The 17,622-nt window shown below is 46.5% G+C and overlaps 1 protein-coding gene across 6 annotated transcripts in view; it reads right to left on the reverse strand.

Annotated features, from left to right (window-relative positions):
* Positions 1-17,622, reverse strand: part of WWOX (WW domain containing oxidoreductase) — an 894,507-nt gene that overhangs the window by 656,847 nt on the left and 220,038 nt on the right. For all 6 annotated transcript variants that reach the window (XM_037144727.2, XM_037144726.2, XM_053666609.1 and 3 more), the window contains exon 6: positions 7,298-7,386. In XM_037144727.2, coding sequence (XP_037000622.2) covers positions 7,298-7,386 — 89 coding nt within the window. The remainder of the gene's footprint in view (positions 1-7,297; positions 7,387-17,622) is intronic.

The following is a 17,622-nucleotide window of genomic DNA, read 5'->3' on the forward strand; positions in this document are numbered from 1 at the left end:
AACAGAGATCAGATGGCCTGAAGACTGAAAAATACTTACTCTGTGGCGCTCGACAAGTTTGCTGGCCCTTGTACACTGCATTACTTCAAGTTGGTATTTTTGTCTAATGAGAAATGACTCATAAAGGACTTCCGCCAAGATGGAGGCATAGGTGGATGTGCCGTGCCTTCTCACACAACCAAGTTTAGAGACAACTTAATATTAGTAACAGAAAACACAGCCAGAATACGGAAAATTGAACTTTTCGGGGGTCCGTTAACAACAAATTCTTCAGCCTGACCGGTAAAGGGCAAAACCAGCGGCAGGTGAAGCGGGCTTGCACAGGAAAACTCGGTCAGACGGACTCAGGCGCGGAATCAGGCGCAGGGTTGGACCTGGTGAGCAACCCGGCGAGCGACCGCGGGGGAGACAGCGGGGCAGCGGGGCTGCATGTTGACTGTGGTCGCGCATTTGTGTGCGGGTGGACAGGCGAGGGAGTGGGCAGTTGGACCAGGGCCCGGCGGGTCCCTGTGGCAGGCGGCAGTGGAGGGCGCCGCCATTTCCCTGCTCTGACCCCACCTCCACATACAGCGTCATAACCCAGCAACTCTGAGTGGCCCGGCCCAGGTGAACCACCTAGGACGCTAATCCTCATCCAGCTGTGAGAAACAGCAGAGGGGGTCGCCATTTCCCCGCTCTGACCACGCCCCCACATACGTCGTCACAACCCAGCGACCTGGGAGTCCAAGGCGCCGCTTCTCACACTTAAAGGGCCCGAACAGACCAAAAATGGCGCAAGAAGATCTCAAAGGCCCAGAGCCAATAGATCTAAGCAATGAAGAAATAGCAAAACTCTCAGACGCACAGTTTAAAACATTGGTGATCAGGATCCTCACAGAACTGGTTGATTATAGCCACAAATTAGACAAATATATGAAGGCGAAACTAATTGAAATGAATGGAATTGCACAGGACACCAATAGCAATGAAAAGGAAACTGGGACTCAAATCAATGGAGTGGACCAGAAGAAAGCAAATAATGGCCAAACAGAAAAGAGTGAAGAAGCAAGAATTCAAAGAAATGAGGAGAGTCTTAGGAACCTCCAGGACATCTTTAAACACTCCAACATCCGAATTATAGGGGTACCAGAAGGGGGAAAGGCACAGCCACCAGTGGAAAACTTATTTGAACAAATAATAAATGAGAACTTCCCCAATCTGGCAAAGGAAATAGACTTCCAGGAAATCCAGGAAGCTCAGAGAGTCCCAAAGAAGTTGGACCCAAGAAGAAACACACCAAGGCACATCATAATTACATTAGCCAAAATTAAAATGAAGGAGAGAATCCTAGAAGCAGCAAGAGCTAAGGGGACAGTCACCTACAAAGAAGTCCCCATCAGACTGTCAGCGGATTTCTCAAAAGAGACCTTACAGGCAAGAAGGGGCTGGAAAGAGGTATTCCAAATCATGAAATCCAAAGACCTACAACCAAGATTGCTCTATCCAGCAAAACTTTCATTTAGAATGGAAGGACAGATAAGGTGCTTCTCAGATAAGATCAAATTCAAGGAGTTCATCATCACCAAGCCCTTATTCTATGAAATGTTAAAGGGACTTATCTAAGAAAAAGAAGTTAAAGAAACATGAACAGTGAAAGAACAACAAGCTCACAGTTATTAACAACCACACCTAAAACGAAAGCAAACTAAAAGAACAGCTAGATCAGGAGTGGAAATATAGAAATGAAGATCTCAAGGAGGGTTAGCAACAGGGGAGTGGGAGGAGGAGACGGGGGGAGAAGGTACAGAAAATAAGTAGCATAGACAGTAGATAGAAAATAGATGGGGGGGCAAGAATAGCATGGGAAATATAGAACCTAAAGGACTTGAGACACATGGACATAAACTAAAGGGGGGTAATGGTGGGGATAGGGGGGTAGGGTGGAGGGGAATGAAAGGGGGAATAGAACAACTGTAACAGCATAATCAATAAAAAATTTTAAAAAAAGAAATTACTCATATATTGTCTTTTAGAAATATTTTAAAATAATTATATAAAACAAACTGAAGCTGAGTTAATTTTCAGAAGATAAAAAATTTGCTTGTGAGGGATGTGCTCTTCCCTGATGTTCCTAAATTTATTAAATGTCTCACAATATGACTTTTTAAAATAACTTAGGATGGAAAATGTATGGGATGGCAAAAACTTAACTTGTCGACTTTTAACATTTTTCCTTAAAAAGCCATAATTGAGATCTAGATTTAGAGAGTTCATTATAGCTAAAATCTACCTCTTTATTTTTCTTTTCTTTTAGTTTTCATACTGTGAAGAAAAGCAAAGCAACACGATCCTCTGTTAGGCAAACCAGAAATGGATTTCTCATGTTGAGCAAAGAGTAATTGCAGGCATGTTGGCTAAAACATTATTCTTAAAACTGAGCTGAGGAGAAAGAGAAAGATTAAGCTATAATTTACACATTGGTCTTTCGGGTAATTTATCCCTCAAAATTTGGAATTTATTTATAATTTATAGCCCACCCACTTCCATAGAAGGATTGGAGACAGCAAAATTTAGAATAGGAATCCAAGAATATTATATGTGGGATTAGTACATTCAAGTTCTGAAAGCAATTTAGTAAAAAGTGAAAATAAATAACTTTGTTAGAAATTTTTCTCCCTCAAATGTTTAAAAGGTAAAGAGAGGGTGGAAAACTGTTACTCTTTTATTTTATAAACATCACTATCCTATATTATTTTTCAAGTGAGAGAACACCTAATTTCTTTAAATTATACTGGAGACAGTTGGGAAGAGAAAGTAGGAATCCATCATCAAAAAATCAAGTTCTAGAAACCTTTAGAACTGCATGTATTATGTCAATATGACCTTCCCACAGTGAACCGAAGCCCTTGGTTGGTATTGTAGAAACCGATTGGTAACTGGTTTCCAGACAATGCATTCGCTCTGTGTCATGTGCCATCACCAACATTTAAATTTCCAGGATTGGAATCCAGGTATCATTGGTTCAGGAATATACAGAACTCAAACTATAAAACATCTGAACAGAAAATATTTACAGAGTTCCAAGTTATAGGAGCTACTGAACTATTCCAGGCCCTATTCAAAAATGGGTGCTTCTAAGAAACCAAAGCAGCTAGCACCAGGGATGAAAATGTGCCTACTCATCACGAACAACATGGTATTATTTTGGAGCCCATCACAGAAACTCCCAACGTCCGTCTGAGCCATCAGGAAGGGTCCCGGCACGGCACACTCCGGTGCGTGCCCCCGCCTGCCGGCAGTGTGGAGTCTGGCTGCTCTCCAGGGCTGCAGTTCAAACATAAATATCCTTCAAACTCGGTTGGGTTGGGACTCACCACAGGCTTCAGTTGGGAACTTTCAGTATCGCCCAGAATAATTCGACCTGAGACACACTGGCTGACCACCACCATCACTAACTCTGAGGAGAACTGTCTGGAAGCAGACTGAGGCCTCCTGGGCTGACCACCCAGAAGAGCGAGTGGAGAAGAACACAACACATGAGTGAAAATGGGGGTGGGCAGACGAAGGGAGAGAGGGCAGAGGAACAGGCTGGTCAGGGTGAGCTGAGCCTTCGGAAACGCGTCCTGGCGGCCAGCGTCGTCTTGATGGAAGACGGCACCATCTTCCACGAACTACGCTTGCCAGAAACACTAAATGGGAATTTGTTCGAGCCTCTAGAGTTACCCGCCATTTCACAGGAAACACAGACAACAACGGAATATGGTAAACGACACCCCAGATATGCAGCCATTAGAGATTACAGAAAACTCTGGAGGACAACCTGGACGCTTCAACCAACACTATGTTGTGTCAGTTATTTTAAAGGAAAATAATTGAGGGAAAACCTATTGATCACAATGCATTGAGCTGATTCGAATCCTGATTTAAACAAACTGAAACAGGAAGAATGAACAGAAATATTTATTGTTTTAAGCCGCTAAATTTCAAAGTAACACATTACTTGGCAATACACTCCAATACAGAAATCCACACTGAAAATTAAGACTGGAGTGTGAGACCCAGGGAAAAGCAGAGTTGCTTTGAGTTCAGACAGACTTGGATTCAAATTGGGGAATGCGCCCCTTGCTAAACTTGGGGAGGTCATTAGACTCTTCCTCTCTGAAAAGCTGGAGCCTTTCGATTTGTAAAACAGAGATTAAAATGCCTAATGCCCATGGTTATTGTAAGAAATTAAAGACAGACCCCATGCATAAGTACTTCGCACAGTGCCTTGCACAAAGTGAACAAAAAGTTGGTGAGAAGCTGTGATTTTGCACGGTCACACCAGCAGTGCTCATTCTGAAATAATCTCCCTCCCCCCTCCCCCCACCCACTAGAGGAAGAAGAAGCAGATGTCCCCAAGGGGCCAATCCACAGTTCCTCCTAGCAGACGCAGGCAGGGGGGGCTCCGAGCACAGTGCGCTGTCTTCCACCAGGTTCCCATTTCACACTTCTACTTTTTTAGACTCAGGACACATCATATGCTGCTAATCCCGGTACGAAGAAACACTCTGAGCTGGAGTGTGAGCCCAGGGAACACACACAGGCAAAGGGGGCCGGAAACACTTCCGGGGCACTCATAGACCAGCTTTAAAATGGAATATTAAGTGGGGGCATCTGCAAGGGATTTAAATGTAAGGGTTTTTCCTCTCCTCAGTCCACCAGCGCAAGAAGAGACTGGCTCTGAACTGGCAGCCTTTCTTTCATGTGTCATTATGTTTTACAGACAAGGGGGTTTTAATGTCTGAAGATGGGAGGTGATTATACGAATAGAGCTACACATGTTTTTTTGGCAGCCTGGTCACCAGCACTTAAATTCACTTCTGACAGTTCTCAGAATCTAAAGACCCGTAAGTACGGAACTGTCATCTGCCTATCCAGGAGGGATTTCGCTTTGGCAGCATTTCAAAAGTTGAAATCACTCCCTTTTTTATGCATATTTTCACCACCACAATATTTCCCTTAAACGTACAGCACACTGTTCTCTCGAGAGACATCTAAAAAGAGGTGTATGGTACAGCGTTTGCTAAAGGAAAATCACCCTTGTTTCTGCACCGAGGTACACAAATTTGGAGTCCTTTACTAAAATCTAAGATTAGGGCAAAATGGGAAAGAGCCTTCTCCAAGAGTTTGGCCTTGGTGATTACAAGAGGCACTGGAATTTGATGATTTTTGAACTACTTAATGGTGAGAAACTAATGGTCCCGGTTAAGACTTGGAAGACTGTGCTGTTATGTAAGAGTTGGCGCTCCCCAGCAGAACAGGAGGAAGCGGGAAGAGGCAGTACATCTAAGCCCCAGCTACAGCAGCATGGTGTCAGGGAGACAGCAGAAAAGTCAGAGCTAGATGAAAACCCTGCGTCTGCCGCCAACCTGCCCAGTGACCCTGTGAAAGTCACTCCCTTCCTCTGATCTCCGTTTCTGCCACATTTAAAAGGAAGGAGAGTTCAGCATGGTGGTGAAGCGGGGCCCTGGAGGGAGGAACCGCATAGGATCTGAGCCCCTCTGCCTCCCAGCCAGCTGCCTTCAGATAACTAAGCTACCCTCTGGTCTCACATCCTGCATCTGCACAACAGAGGCAGTAAATAACACTTACCACAAAGGGCGGCTTTGAGAATTAAATCAGAAAATGCATGCAAAGTGTTCTTAAGTGCATGGCCCATAAGAAGCATTCAATAAATGAGCTGTTGCGGCTGCTGTTGTGGGTACTGTTATTATTATTCCCTCTCAAACAACCACAAAAGCATTAGTTGGAGGAGGCAGCCATTTGCAGTGAAACACTGCCTCCTGACAACTGAGACCAGGGCTTGCTTCAGGATAACCAGGCTTCCAAGGGTCACCCCTCTCTTCCCAAAGCCTGGAAAAGTGCCTGGGGCTTTGGAGACCCTCATCAGATGTGTTAACTGAACGAACACATGGATAAATGAATGGTGAAGGTATAAATGAGCACAAGTCTTAAAAGCTACTGCTGCCCCCAGGCTTGGGGCTCTCTGAGAGCTCTGGCCAGGGCTGGCAGCCAGCACCGCCAAATGCCACCAAGAGCACACACAGGGGGGCTCGCCCAGGCTGCTGGCAAGTTGAGGGTGTGGTCCCACTAGGCCTGCGTGCACACAGCCCACTCCTAACTGGACATGCCGCTCTCTCGCTGAGGACTCCTACTCATTCCTTCCACCTCAGGGACTCAGGCCACCTGTGTGCTCCAGAAAGGGTGTTGGAGACCTGGTAACCACCTGAGACTGCTGCAGGAGAAATCAAGGGAGACGCAAGAAGGACTGGATACTGGACAGCAGTGAGGGGCCACAGCCACATCGCACCATGTGGACATCTGGTTTGAGGACCTCCTTTTACACCCATCATCTGCCTGATGGTCCTAACGGAGCCTCGCCCAAAGTTGGCATTTTACCAGCATTCTCCAAATGCAGCCACGTTGATGCCACCTCCGGAGCTATCCTGTCCTTGGCACCTACTGTACTATTATTAACTTAATCCTCATGGTTAATTCAACCCGCTGGGAAAAAAAAAATTCAGTGAAGTTACTTTTTATTGAAATTTAAACCACCATGTTAAATAAGAAACCAGTATTGCCTGTCCTAAAAACATACGAGAGAACCATAAAAATAAACACTTGGAAACTAAATATTGTAATTAAAATGGAGCTAACCACCACTGCTTGCCTCAGCTTTGGGTCTGAGGCCTGCTGTCTCTGTTAGAAAGGGAGGGTAACATGTGCCAGAATAAAAATTTGCCAGCCCCTCGCTAAGGCCTCTTCCTCCGGGCATATTGAAACGCTGAAAAGAATGAAAACAGGGTACGTTTCTCGGGATGCGAGTCCACGGCCCTGGATCCACACGCACGCGCCACATAAACTCATCGCGGGTGTGCAGAGCGGCGGACCCTGCCTCTCAGGCTCCGACTCTCAGCCCCCTTGCAGTCCTAGAGGGCTGAGCCTTCTTCTTCCTGAATGCAATTAGAATGTACTTTCCCTCAACTGCAAGGCTGCAAGAATGTCTACAATCAGGATGCGTCTTACACTCATCTGGCTTATATTAGCCACTTTCACTAGGGCTTCAACAGTGTCTTTTCTTTCTATCTGGGAAGCTGTTACCGATGGATGACATGTCTCCTAACGAGAGTCAGGAAAACAAGGCCCACGTGAATGAGCCTCCTGCTTCAATGCCAAGACAACACAACGGCCCTGCGTTCTCCCAATTATGGTCATCTGATAAAGACATTACAATAGTGAGATATTATGATGTATAACCCTCCACTGGAACACTCACACATTCTTGGCCTTGAACGCTTGAGCAAAATGCTGCACGCTACGGAGCAGAGCAAGGTCCAGGGTCATTGCTTCCACCTTGGCTTTATGCTGGAATGAGAGAAAATAAAAAGAAATGATAAATAACAGCAAGTTTAGTTCATGGTATCAAGTTACAGTAAATGTGTTATGGAACATGTCGGAATTCCCCTGTTTAATATTAGACGCCCGGAGAGAATATAAATCATTGGAATGAATGGAGGAACAGGGCTTTTACTGCCAAGTTTAGGGAGGATGTGAGACTGGGATTCTGCTAGAACTCCAGGCTGGGGGTTGTGCTATTTCACGCAGTGCGCGGCAGAGGCGCCTAAGGGTCTTCAGGCTCCTGTGTCCCCTTTCAGTCTGCATCCTAAAAAACGAGGATGGTAATGGGGACACCAGGACAAAGTCTGGCTGGAGCAAGAATTCAGCAGACAACATTTTCATCCCAAAAGCTGCTATTGGTGTTCTGAAATGATTCCACTGAAGCTGCATCAGAAATTAAAGACAATTCACTTGTAAAAAGTAGAAAAGCAGGCAAAAGTCAGTTTTACTGATGGGTCATGACTGGCCTAGATCCCCGCTGTTCAGTAGTGCAGAAGACTCTATAGACAGAGGGGGCGTGTGGGTAATCGTAAAGTTAATAAAGGCTGTCTGTTCAGAGTCTCCCATGGGCTGGGCACTGACGTGCACCAGCTCCTTCCACTCTCACAGCTGAGAGATGGGCTATGTTTCCCTGTGTTCAGTGTGGCATCTTATAAGAGATCACAAAGGTTCGAAGTGGGGGTGGCAAGCGCTGACTTCAGGTCAGTCTCAGACAACAGCCCAAGTTCCCTCCTGGAAAGAAACCAGAAGGACTGGAGCAGTCGGGTTTGAAGCAATAGTGTTCCAGCGGGCGGCCGCCTAGTGCGATTCTGAAAGCACTGCCTTTCAGGCTTGCCTCGTGTTTATGGGGCACTCTCAAGTTTGAAGTTTCAGTGGAGTTCAGAGGTGTAGTAAGATCAAATACTATCACTTCATAGACCTATCTCCTCCAAGGATGGGATCCCAGGCCACCTGCCTGTTCAGGTAAGAAGAGCCCCATAAAACAAATGATTAACTTGGGAATTCTTGTCTAGACAGTGATGCTAAAGTCAGACTAAGGAGAATAACATGATACCTCTTGTGCTATAAAGGGGGAATGCAAACAGCACTGCTGAGAACGTCCTGCACTTGAACTGTCTTACTCAGGGAGGGACACAAACTGTGGGGATGCTCAGTGGGTCTGTGGTAGTTTGTCTTGGCTGCGCAGGTCCTGGGCTCTAGCCTGGCTCCCAAACTTTGAATAATAAATGTCAAGCAGAGGCAGCTGGGAGCATTCTGACTTGGGCCATTTAACATTTCTGAGACTCAGTTTCCCTATTTGTAAAAGGTGAATATTGATGATCTACTCACAGAATTGTGAAAATATGTGTAAAGCAACTAACATCCTGAATAGAAGAGAGAAAGTATTTTTGTGAAATTAACTAGAAAGAGATAAAATATCTACTATGCCAAATAATTCCCCTGATGACACCTGCAGGAGAGGGTGGCTGGGCAGACGACTGTGTAGCATGGTGGCTGATGTGCCAGGGTCCTCCCTGGAGACCAAAGCAGACTAGATCTCTGGTGCATCCTAAGGGATCCAGGTAATGCCTGATAAAGGGCCCAGGTACAGGGAAAGGGGGCAGAGGGTGATTGTATACCTTCCCCAAACCCAACAGGTGTCAGTGGCAAAGGCATTGGCCAGTGTAGGTTCACATTCAAAGAACTTCAGAGGATGGTGGCAGATGCACAAACAGGCAGATTTGGGAAGGAGGATGAGAAGCATTTAATTTGACCCAGGAAATGGGGAAAGTGGAATCTTAGGTTTTGTTCGAGTTTCCTAAGATCAGGGAATGTTCAAGCTGGAGGACCGGCGGTGAGCCAAAACCACGCCCCTCATCCTAGAGAGCAGATGACCACCAGGAGAGGTAAATGAACTTGAGTGAGGTGGAGTAATATACCCCATGCAGACACAGCTTGGGCTTCCAGATGAGGAGCAGAACCCCACACGCTTTCTGTCTCAATAACCAATATTCATCTGATAGCTAAAATCAGAGTGTAAAGTCTGTCAAAAGCCAACTTATCCCCCTGGAAGATTCTTATGCCTCATAAATGCTCAACTGCCTGATTTGTCATTCAGAGTTATCACAAAAAGGGGCCTTTCTCCACCACCTTGTGTCCTCTGGCCCTGCCCGTCACTTCACTCAGACCCTGACGCTCTCTGCCACACACAAAATCTCCCGGAACCCTGGATGCAGCACAGGACAAAAGTCAGGTATCCATCCTGTCGGAAACAGTGGCGGGCATTGTTTCTCTCAGCCAAGCCCCCCATAAAGACTCCGTGAGGTACTCTAAAAATGCTCGTACAAATGTCCACCATAAAACAGGAAGGACATTCCCAGATGGTGAACCCAAAGCAATTTCCGAACAAAAATGATGGCAGGGCCAAGTGGGCTTTCGCATTCTTCTCCACGTGTAACTTGCAGTTGGTCCGTTGTCTTTTGGTCCTCCCCTTTCACTTCAAAATAAAGCACAGAGCTGCCACTACCAATCAGAACAAAACCAGAACATACACATCCAGGGGGAACCGGGGCTTGCCAGCCATCATGCAGTGCAACAGACTAATCCACAGGCCGTGGGTTACGAGGCTCCTGGGGACAGTGATCAAGTCCACACACTATCACTCAGGTAATTCTCCTGCCCTTGGTATCAGGTTTCTGTTTCTACCACCGACCCTGAGAAACGTGGTGAAACTGTGTGCAATACAGTAAATCCAGTGAAAGAAAAACACAGCTTTTAGAATGAGTGGACGTGTGTGTTGGGGGCAGGGGGCGGTTAACTTCCGACTCTGCGAGAAACTTAGCGACTTCATGCAGTGTTTATCAGGGGACAGGCTCTGAATGAGGATGCGGTGGCTGGCGGACCCCGTCTCCGAGGCACAAACTGCCGACTGCCAGGTGAGAGCGGGGACTGCGTCTGCCACTGTGAGCTCTTCTGGCCTCGCACCTGGGACTCACCACCATTCACCTTTTTGGTTTAATCCATGAAATTTCTGTTGTTGCTTTTGACTTTGATTTGGAACTCATTACAGACTCTCAAGAAGTTGTAGTTAGAATGCCCCCCACCCCCCAGCAGCCCCCGTGGTGACATCGTCCCCGTGTACACGGAGCACGTCGTCCAAGCCGTGACACTAGCATCAGCACCGTGTAAGTTACTACACCTCAGACACTGAGAAGATTTCACCAGGTTTGGGCTGCACTCGTTTTCTTTATTTGTAACATCTTTACCCACAATTCAATGGCACTTTATCGCATGTATAAATTTATATGACCTTCACTGAGTCAAGACACAGAAGCGTCCCATCATCACTCAGGAACCGATGAGTCTTCTGTTAAGAGATATTAGAATTAGCACAGGCCTTCTGGCCTTCTTTGGCCAGAGTCTGCTCTCTGGATTGAAAAAACAAATACATAAACGAAGTCTCAGCTTAAAATCCTTTTGTAGCTTGAAATGCCTAACAATACATGGTCCAGACCCCTTAGCACGGCTCACACAGAGTCTCCGTGTCAATCAGGCTACACTGCAGTGAAGAACGGCCCCTCCCCAACCCGAACCTCTGTGTCTTCACACAACCAAGGATTATTGCTCACTTGTGTTTCACGCCCACCTCGGGTTGGTGGGGCCGTGTTCCTCGTGGGTAGCCAGGGTTCTAGGCAGATGAAACGCCCCCCTTCGTAGAGGCTATCATCGGCCTCTATGGTGTGGGGAAGGGAATGTGAAAATTGCACAAGGGATCTTGAAGGTTTCCACCCAGTAGTAACAGAGGCTGCGTTTTCTCACATTTCAGAACCAGGAGAAATGGGGCTACGTGATGAAGAATAGTAACGACCAACACCAAGTCCACCACTTGGCCCTGTCCACCTCTCCAGGCTTATTTCAGGTCACTTCCGACATCGTGCTTTCATTGGTTATGGAACATTTTTAAAAGACTGATGAATATGAACAGAAGTGCACGCACAACCCCACTAGCCCAACACACACTCTCATCCTTCCATGAGCCCGTCTCTACCCCCTTTCCTGTCCATCTGCCTGGGTCTCCACGCAACTGTCTACTTAGCTTTAACAAGAAGAACTTCACACCAAAAATTTCGAATCTTAAAACGTATAAAATGCCTCTCTCAACCCTTCCCTAAATCCTTACTCTTTTTTCTAATCACACCAGCACACAAGCTTATCATCGCAGGCAAAACAGGAATGTAAATTTATTTTAAATTATGTATACAGATGCTGGTACCCGTCATCTCAAAACAGAACGGCACAGGTGGCATCTCACACACGAAACATCAGGCAACTTCTAAGTAGCTGAGCGAAGCCCACCTGTTCCTGACACCCCAGGCTCAGCCGGAAAGACAGCGTAATTAAGCAGCCCACGTCCTCCTCTTCCCTTTCCTTGGGACCCAGGGATCCTCATTGGTGGCAGTCACTGACACCCTCAATAGACCCAGCCCGCCTGGTCTATTCTTTGTTGAGTTCCAAACCCTGTCTCAGTGATTTAAGAGCCTGTAAATGCAGAATCCTTTGATTGCTTGCTGTTGTCATGCAAGAGTGATCTCTCACACAATTTCATGACTATGAATTAGCCAAGTGTGACTCACATGTGATACCGCCTGAAAGCAAAGGAACCATATGGGGGCTGTGTGGTAGTTAAACCAAGAAATAGGAAGCTGTTGCCGCCCCCGGCAGAGACCGTGGCACCAGGCTGAGCTGGAACCCCCGCCCAGCACGGCCGCCCGCAGCCCCAGCCCCAGCAGTGTGCCACCAGGGAAGAGACTCCAATGCTCAGGGCCTCAGCTGCCTCATTGGAAAGTGGGCACCCGTCTTGCAGGTCAGAGAACAGATTAGATACGATGTACGTAAGGTCTGGGGCACATAAATTGTAACTGTTATCACTGTTATTTGGAAGGCCACTGCTATAACATGATAAGCATTGTTTTCCCATAATAAAGCCCATTAGGAATGGTGGTCTCTCTTCTTTACTTCATAATATCAATATTGGTAGCTCAGGGAATGTCCGACCAGCAGCTCTGTGATGAGGAGGGACACATCGCCCCGGAGCAGGAGGAAGAAGGCTCACAGAACCTCCTTGAGGCCAGAGGGCCCCGGTCCCCACTCTCAGTGAGTGTTTGAAGGGAAGAGGTGTTCACTGGGCGGTGGGCTCAAGCGGACCGCCTGGGTCTAAGTCCAGTTCCAGCACTTGCCAGCTGGGCAAGTGACTTCCCCTCCCTGCACAGGCAGTTTTCTCTCCTGTGAAATGGAAATAATACCAGCACCTGCCGTATCAGGAAATGAGGTGATATATATGTAAGGCACTTGGAGCAGTGCCTGGCACCTGATATTGCAACTGTTTCTGTTGTGGTTTTACCATTATCATCATCACAATTGTCATTGTCACCATATGCACGGAACTGCTTCGCTCTTCACGGAAAGGGCTGAGGGAAGCACAACTGGCAGACGGGAGCAGTCTCCGAACACTGGCCGTGTGCACGCTTGCCCCACAGCACCCTCCATCCCCGCAGCCGCCCCCGGGGGGCATTCGCTGTCAGCCACGCATCTCACAGCTGAAGAAACTGAAGTTCAGGAAGCTACTGCACAGCTTCGCCCAATAACTGGAAGAGCCACAGTTCACACCAAACCATGTTTTAATCATGATTGCATGTTCTGTAATGTCCACGTGCCCCGTCCATCCTCCCACCCACCACCCTTCTTGCCACTCAGAGACCCTCACTGCAAGGCCAGTCCCTGGGAAAACCTCCAAATCTGGAACTGCCCCACACAGAGGCAGCATGCTGTCCTGCCTGTGGGCAGCAACACGCGAGGCAACGTTCCTAAGAGTGAATTCATGCATGCATTCATTCATTCAGTAACACTGCCTCTAAAGGTAAAGACACATTCTATGGATTCTAACTCCTTTACTTCCTTTCTTTTCTCTGTGTAACAGAGAATGTCTCACATCCATAATGTGCTGACCAAAAATGAAAGAACAAAAAAAGGTAATACCTCATGGTGCTGGGCTTATAGGAAACCATATATATATAATTTGAGTGACCAAGCATATTGAAAAAACTAATTGTTACTTAAAACCATCATTAATTAGCCCTGGCTGGTGTAGCTCAGTGGACTGAGCAGAGGTTGCAAACCAAAGGGTCGCCAGTTTGACTCCTGGTCAGGGCACATGCCTGGGTTGCAGGCCAGGTCCCCAGTGGGGGCCACATGTGAGGCAATCACACAACGATGTTTTCTCTCGCTCTCTTTCTCTCTCCCTTCCCCTCTCTGTAAAAATAAATAAATAAGATGTTTTTTAAAAATCATTAATTATAAACTTCCTGTGAATTATTAGCTGGGAAAATATAGGCGACTTTTCCCCACTACCTGAATTCCCCCCATAATGCACCCAAAGTATTTGGTCTGGGGACCAGCTGGTGGGTGTCATGGGGCACGGTTGGTGAAAGCCGGTGGGGACAGGCCTCACAATATTCTCATCCAACCACAAGGTTTGCTTCCTTCACGCAGCTTGCCTACTTTCTACATAATCCTAGTCCAGCAGCAGGTGAGAACAGGTCTTTGCTGCATTGTGTTGAAAGCACCACCTCCGAGTTGGTCAGAAAGAGGAGCACCCCAGACCCCTGTGGGAGGTGGATGGACAGAGGAGCCCAAGTGCAGTGAAAGGGCATGGGGACCCCAGCCCCCAGTACACCCAGAAGAGACCTTCTTTCAGCCGTGCGGGACAGGCCACACACGGCCGCAGGCAGGAGATGGGGGACCTAGTGCGGACCCGCAGTGGAAGTGCCAGCCCACGCGGACTGCGCGGGTGCCCACCTCACCCCCCCCCATACTTACAGAAGAGTTTATTTCTGGGTTTCCCTAAAAAAAGCTCTCATTTACACAAATTTATTATGATTTAAAGGTCGAAAAACAATGAACACGTATGATACACACGGCATTTACTTTTTAGTTAATAGTACTGAGAAAAACCTCTTAACACACATGCAGTCCCCCACTTTACAGGCCGGATCCCAGAGGCCGAGAGAGCGGGAAGTGGCAGAGACCCCGGCTCCTCAGGGGGCGTGGCCCGCTCCAAAGCTCGCATCCCGTGGAAATGCCCTGTGGCGTATAACACTGAGGGCTATAAAGCAATGAACACCACCTGTACATTCTTATTTGTGTCTACTTCACATCACATTTACTTCATACCTCACTTACAGGAGAAGCCCGCTGCCGGGAGAGAGAACGTAAGGGAGGCAGTGATCTACACTCAGAGCTCACTGCTAGCGGCATCCTGCAAATTCCAACCCAATGGGCCTTAACTGCATTACCCTGACGTCCCTCACCCCCCCAGCTGCACACACTTGCGGTCCTGACTTCATGTGTGGAAACCTTAAATAGGAGTTGTCACCTTTACAACAGCAAGAGACACTGGCGCTGAGTGTATTACTGACATGACATTACTCACTGATCTACAGTACAGACCTAGCTAAACTGGTTTAATAATTCATCAATATCCTACGTGGGACTTCACAACGCTCTTCTCTCCAGTGTTATTTACATGATGTTAATGGCGGAGGGCACAGGAGTAAATAAACACTTGCATCCACTGTCAGTGCCTGTAGCTCTTGGGTGAACAACCCCAGCCAGCATCTCGAGCAAGTCTGGTGCGAAGTCTGCCCGCTGCCGGCCCAGCCTGAAGACAACAGGGTGCACTGATCCACGCTCTCCCCAACAGAGCACCCGAGGATGAAGGGAGGTTTGGGGGTCTCTTCCGGCTCTACACGCCTGTGCCGGTCTGAGTGCCACTGTGTATTTAACAAGGAAAAGGAGCTTAGAGAAGATTCCACGTTTCAAAATAGGAAACCGCACCAAACAGGGTCCTGGGCAAAGGCCCGGATTTTTCTCAGAGCGGTGAAGGACAGCGGCTGAGTCTGCCCTTCCCGACCTTCAGATCGACCACCAGGCACCAACCTTCTTCACTCCTGCATGAAGTGACTCCCAACGCTGTCCTCACTGAAATATAAAGATACCCCCAATAAGAAAACCGGGGCAACTCTTTCTTCATTATATACAGGTCAAAAATTTGCCTTGTGTTGCTGGAACTCAATTTATAAAATAAACGATATCAATACCTATAGGTAATTGTAAGGCTGATTCAAGGAGAAATTGCACTGGATAACAGCTTATTTAATTTGGTACATGAGTTAGGTGCCACGTAAAGCAGAACTATTAAAAATGCTTAGACAGTAATTGGCAATATTTTGCACTCTCGATAAAAAATGCTTATCTTGCCAGAAACTAACAAGAGAGTGAAAATATTCTAAAATCTTCCAATTTCCCTCTATGCAATGTATTCACTTTGCAGCTTAAAAACAGTTTAAGGAAGGAGGGCAAACAGCGCAGGAGTTTGGCAGCCGACGTGATTGTGCATTTATGCCTTGCTATTGAGAGAGCCTTTTTTTCATAGTGAATTTTTCATTCTAATGTAAGTGATGATTTACGTTAACTATAGGTAAAGCATGGTTACATTCTCCTGAAGGATTGCAGGCAAGTAAAGAGTAGTACAATAAGTTGAAGCGTAAAAGCTTTCTCTGTCATAATATTTATTATAATGGCATATAAAATAGCTGAAATAAATAATAGATGACTGAAGGTAAATTCACATGATAAAGGATCCTTCAGCAGACACCATTACTTTGACTGCTCTAGTTTTATACACAGTTGAAGACTCTTAATAAACAGGCCCAATATCTCATGTAAGTACTGGAAACATCAAAGACACGCTTAAAAGGCAACATACTAGACATCACTAATTTGCTGTATAATTATATTCTCAACAGGAACATTCTGTATGTTTTGAATACAGAATAGCTGTGCTGTTAATGAAACTAGTTAAGCGCTGGAACCCCCTACTCTAGGGTAGTCGCCCCCCAAAGATTCAAAAAGAGGCGTGTAGCTCAAAACACAGAAATCCACAGCCTGTTGATTATCTGGTAACAGGTAAGAACCCGACTTTTCTTCTCTGGTTTAGAGGATTCTGAATCCCACATGAAGGGCTTGTGAAGTCTGAAAGAACCTCCTGGAGAGGGGGATACTTTCATCACAGCCCTCGGAACGTAGAATACCGTGCACAGAGTGGCCAGGGCCAACAGACCCCCCAGAGCTCCCGCGGCATTCTACCCGGCAGGGTCACCCTGCAGGGCCTGGTCTGCACAGCTTGCGGGAGGGCCGTGCTGACCTCTGATGGAGGGAGGCTGAGGATGCTGCCGAACCTCCTACGATGCTCAGAGAGCCCACTACCACTGGCACCAGCTGTCAGCCGTGCCCAGGACACCTGTGTGAGCCAGTGAGAGGAACTCTTGTTTTCCCTGAGAAGTTTTCAGCTATTTATTATCAGTTGTAAAAACAAAACGGGCTTGTTGAAGAAAGTACGAATAATGCCGGAGTGTATACTGTATCGAGTGACAGAATCTCCCAAACCCCAGTGCCCCCGGGGGAGACAGAGTGACGGCCTGGTGCACTTCCTTTGAGAATACATTTTCTGCACACACAAGAACATCGTGCAACAATGTCCCTACAAATGTCCTGTCATAGCTCGTGTTATTTTACAACCTGTCTTTTCCCAATGAACACATAAGTAAATAAATCTATGCAGCGTTCTACTCCTGTTAGTTTCGACCTGTACGGTTAGTCCACTGTAGGGGCTTTTGATCATTTATTAAAACCTTATCCCTTTAGAGGGCTCAGTCCTCTACATCCTTCACTAGACTTGTGAACTTCTTTCTACGCAAACTCTCGATGCCTGAATTTCCTTATATATATAAAAATAGAAATAGTGTAAAAGCCCCTCCTTGGGATTTCTGTGAGAATTCAGTGCAATGATACCAACAGAAAGTATCTTAAACAGATACCCTGTAAGTGTTAACTACTGTTCTTACTATAATTAGTATTGCTTTATATAGTTTCCAGATTTTCGTTACCAAATACAATGCTACAATACTTATACTTTGGAATATATGATATTTTTTTCTAAAGAACAAATTCCTAGAAGTAGAATTGCTAGGTCAAGAAATATCTACATTTTAAATTTGACAGATTTTTGCTGGGTGTCCTCCAAAAAGGTTACAGCAATTTCCATCCCCAAGAACATGGCAGGAGACTATGAAAGAAAACCAAAGCACCAATAATTCACATTGACAT

The sequence above is a fragment of the Artibeus jamaicensis genome, unplaced genomic scaffold (genome assembly GCF_021234435.1).
Source record: "Artibeus jamaicensis isolate MK-2021 breed Jamaican fruit bat unplaced genomic scaffold, CSHL_Jam_final contig_464, whole genome shotgun sequence".
Lineage (NCBI taxonomy): Eukaryota > Metazoa > Chordata > Mammalia > Chiroptera > Phyllostomidae > Artibeus > Artibeus jamaicensis.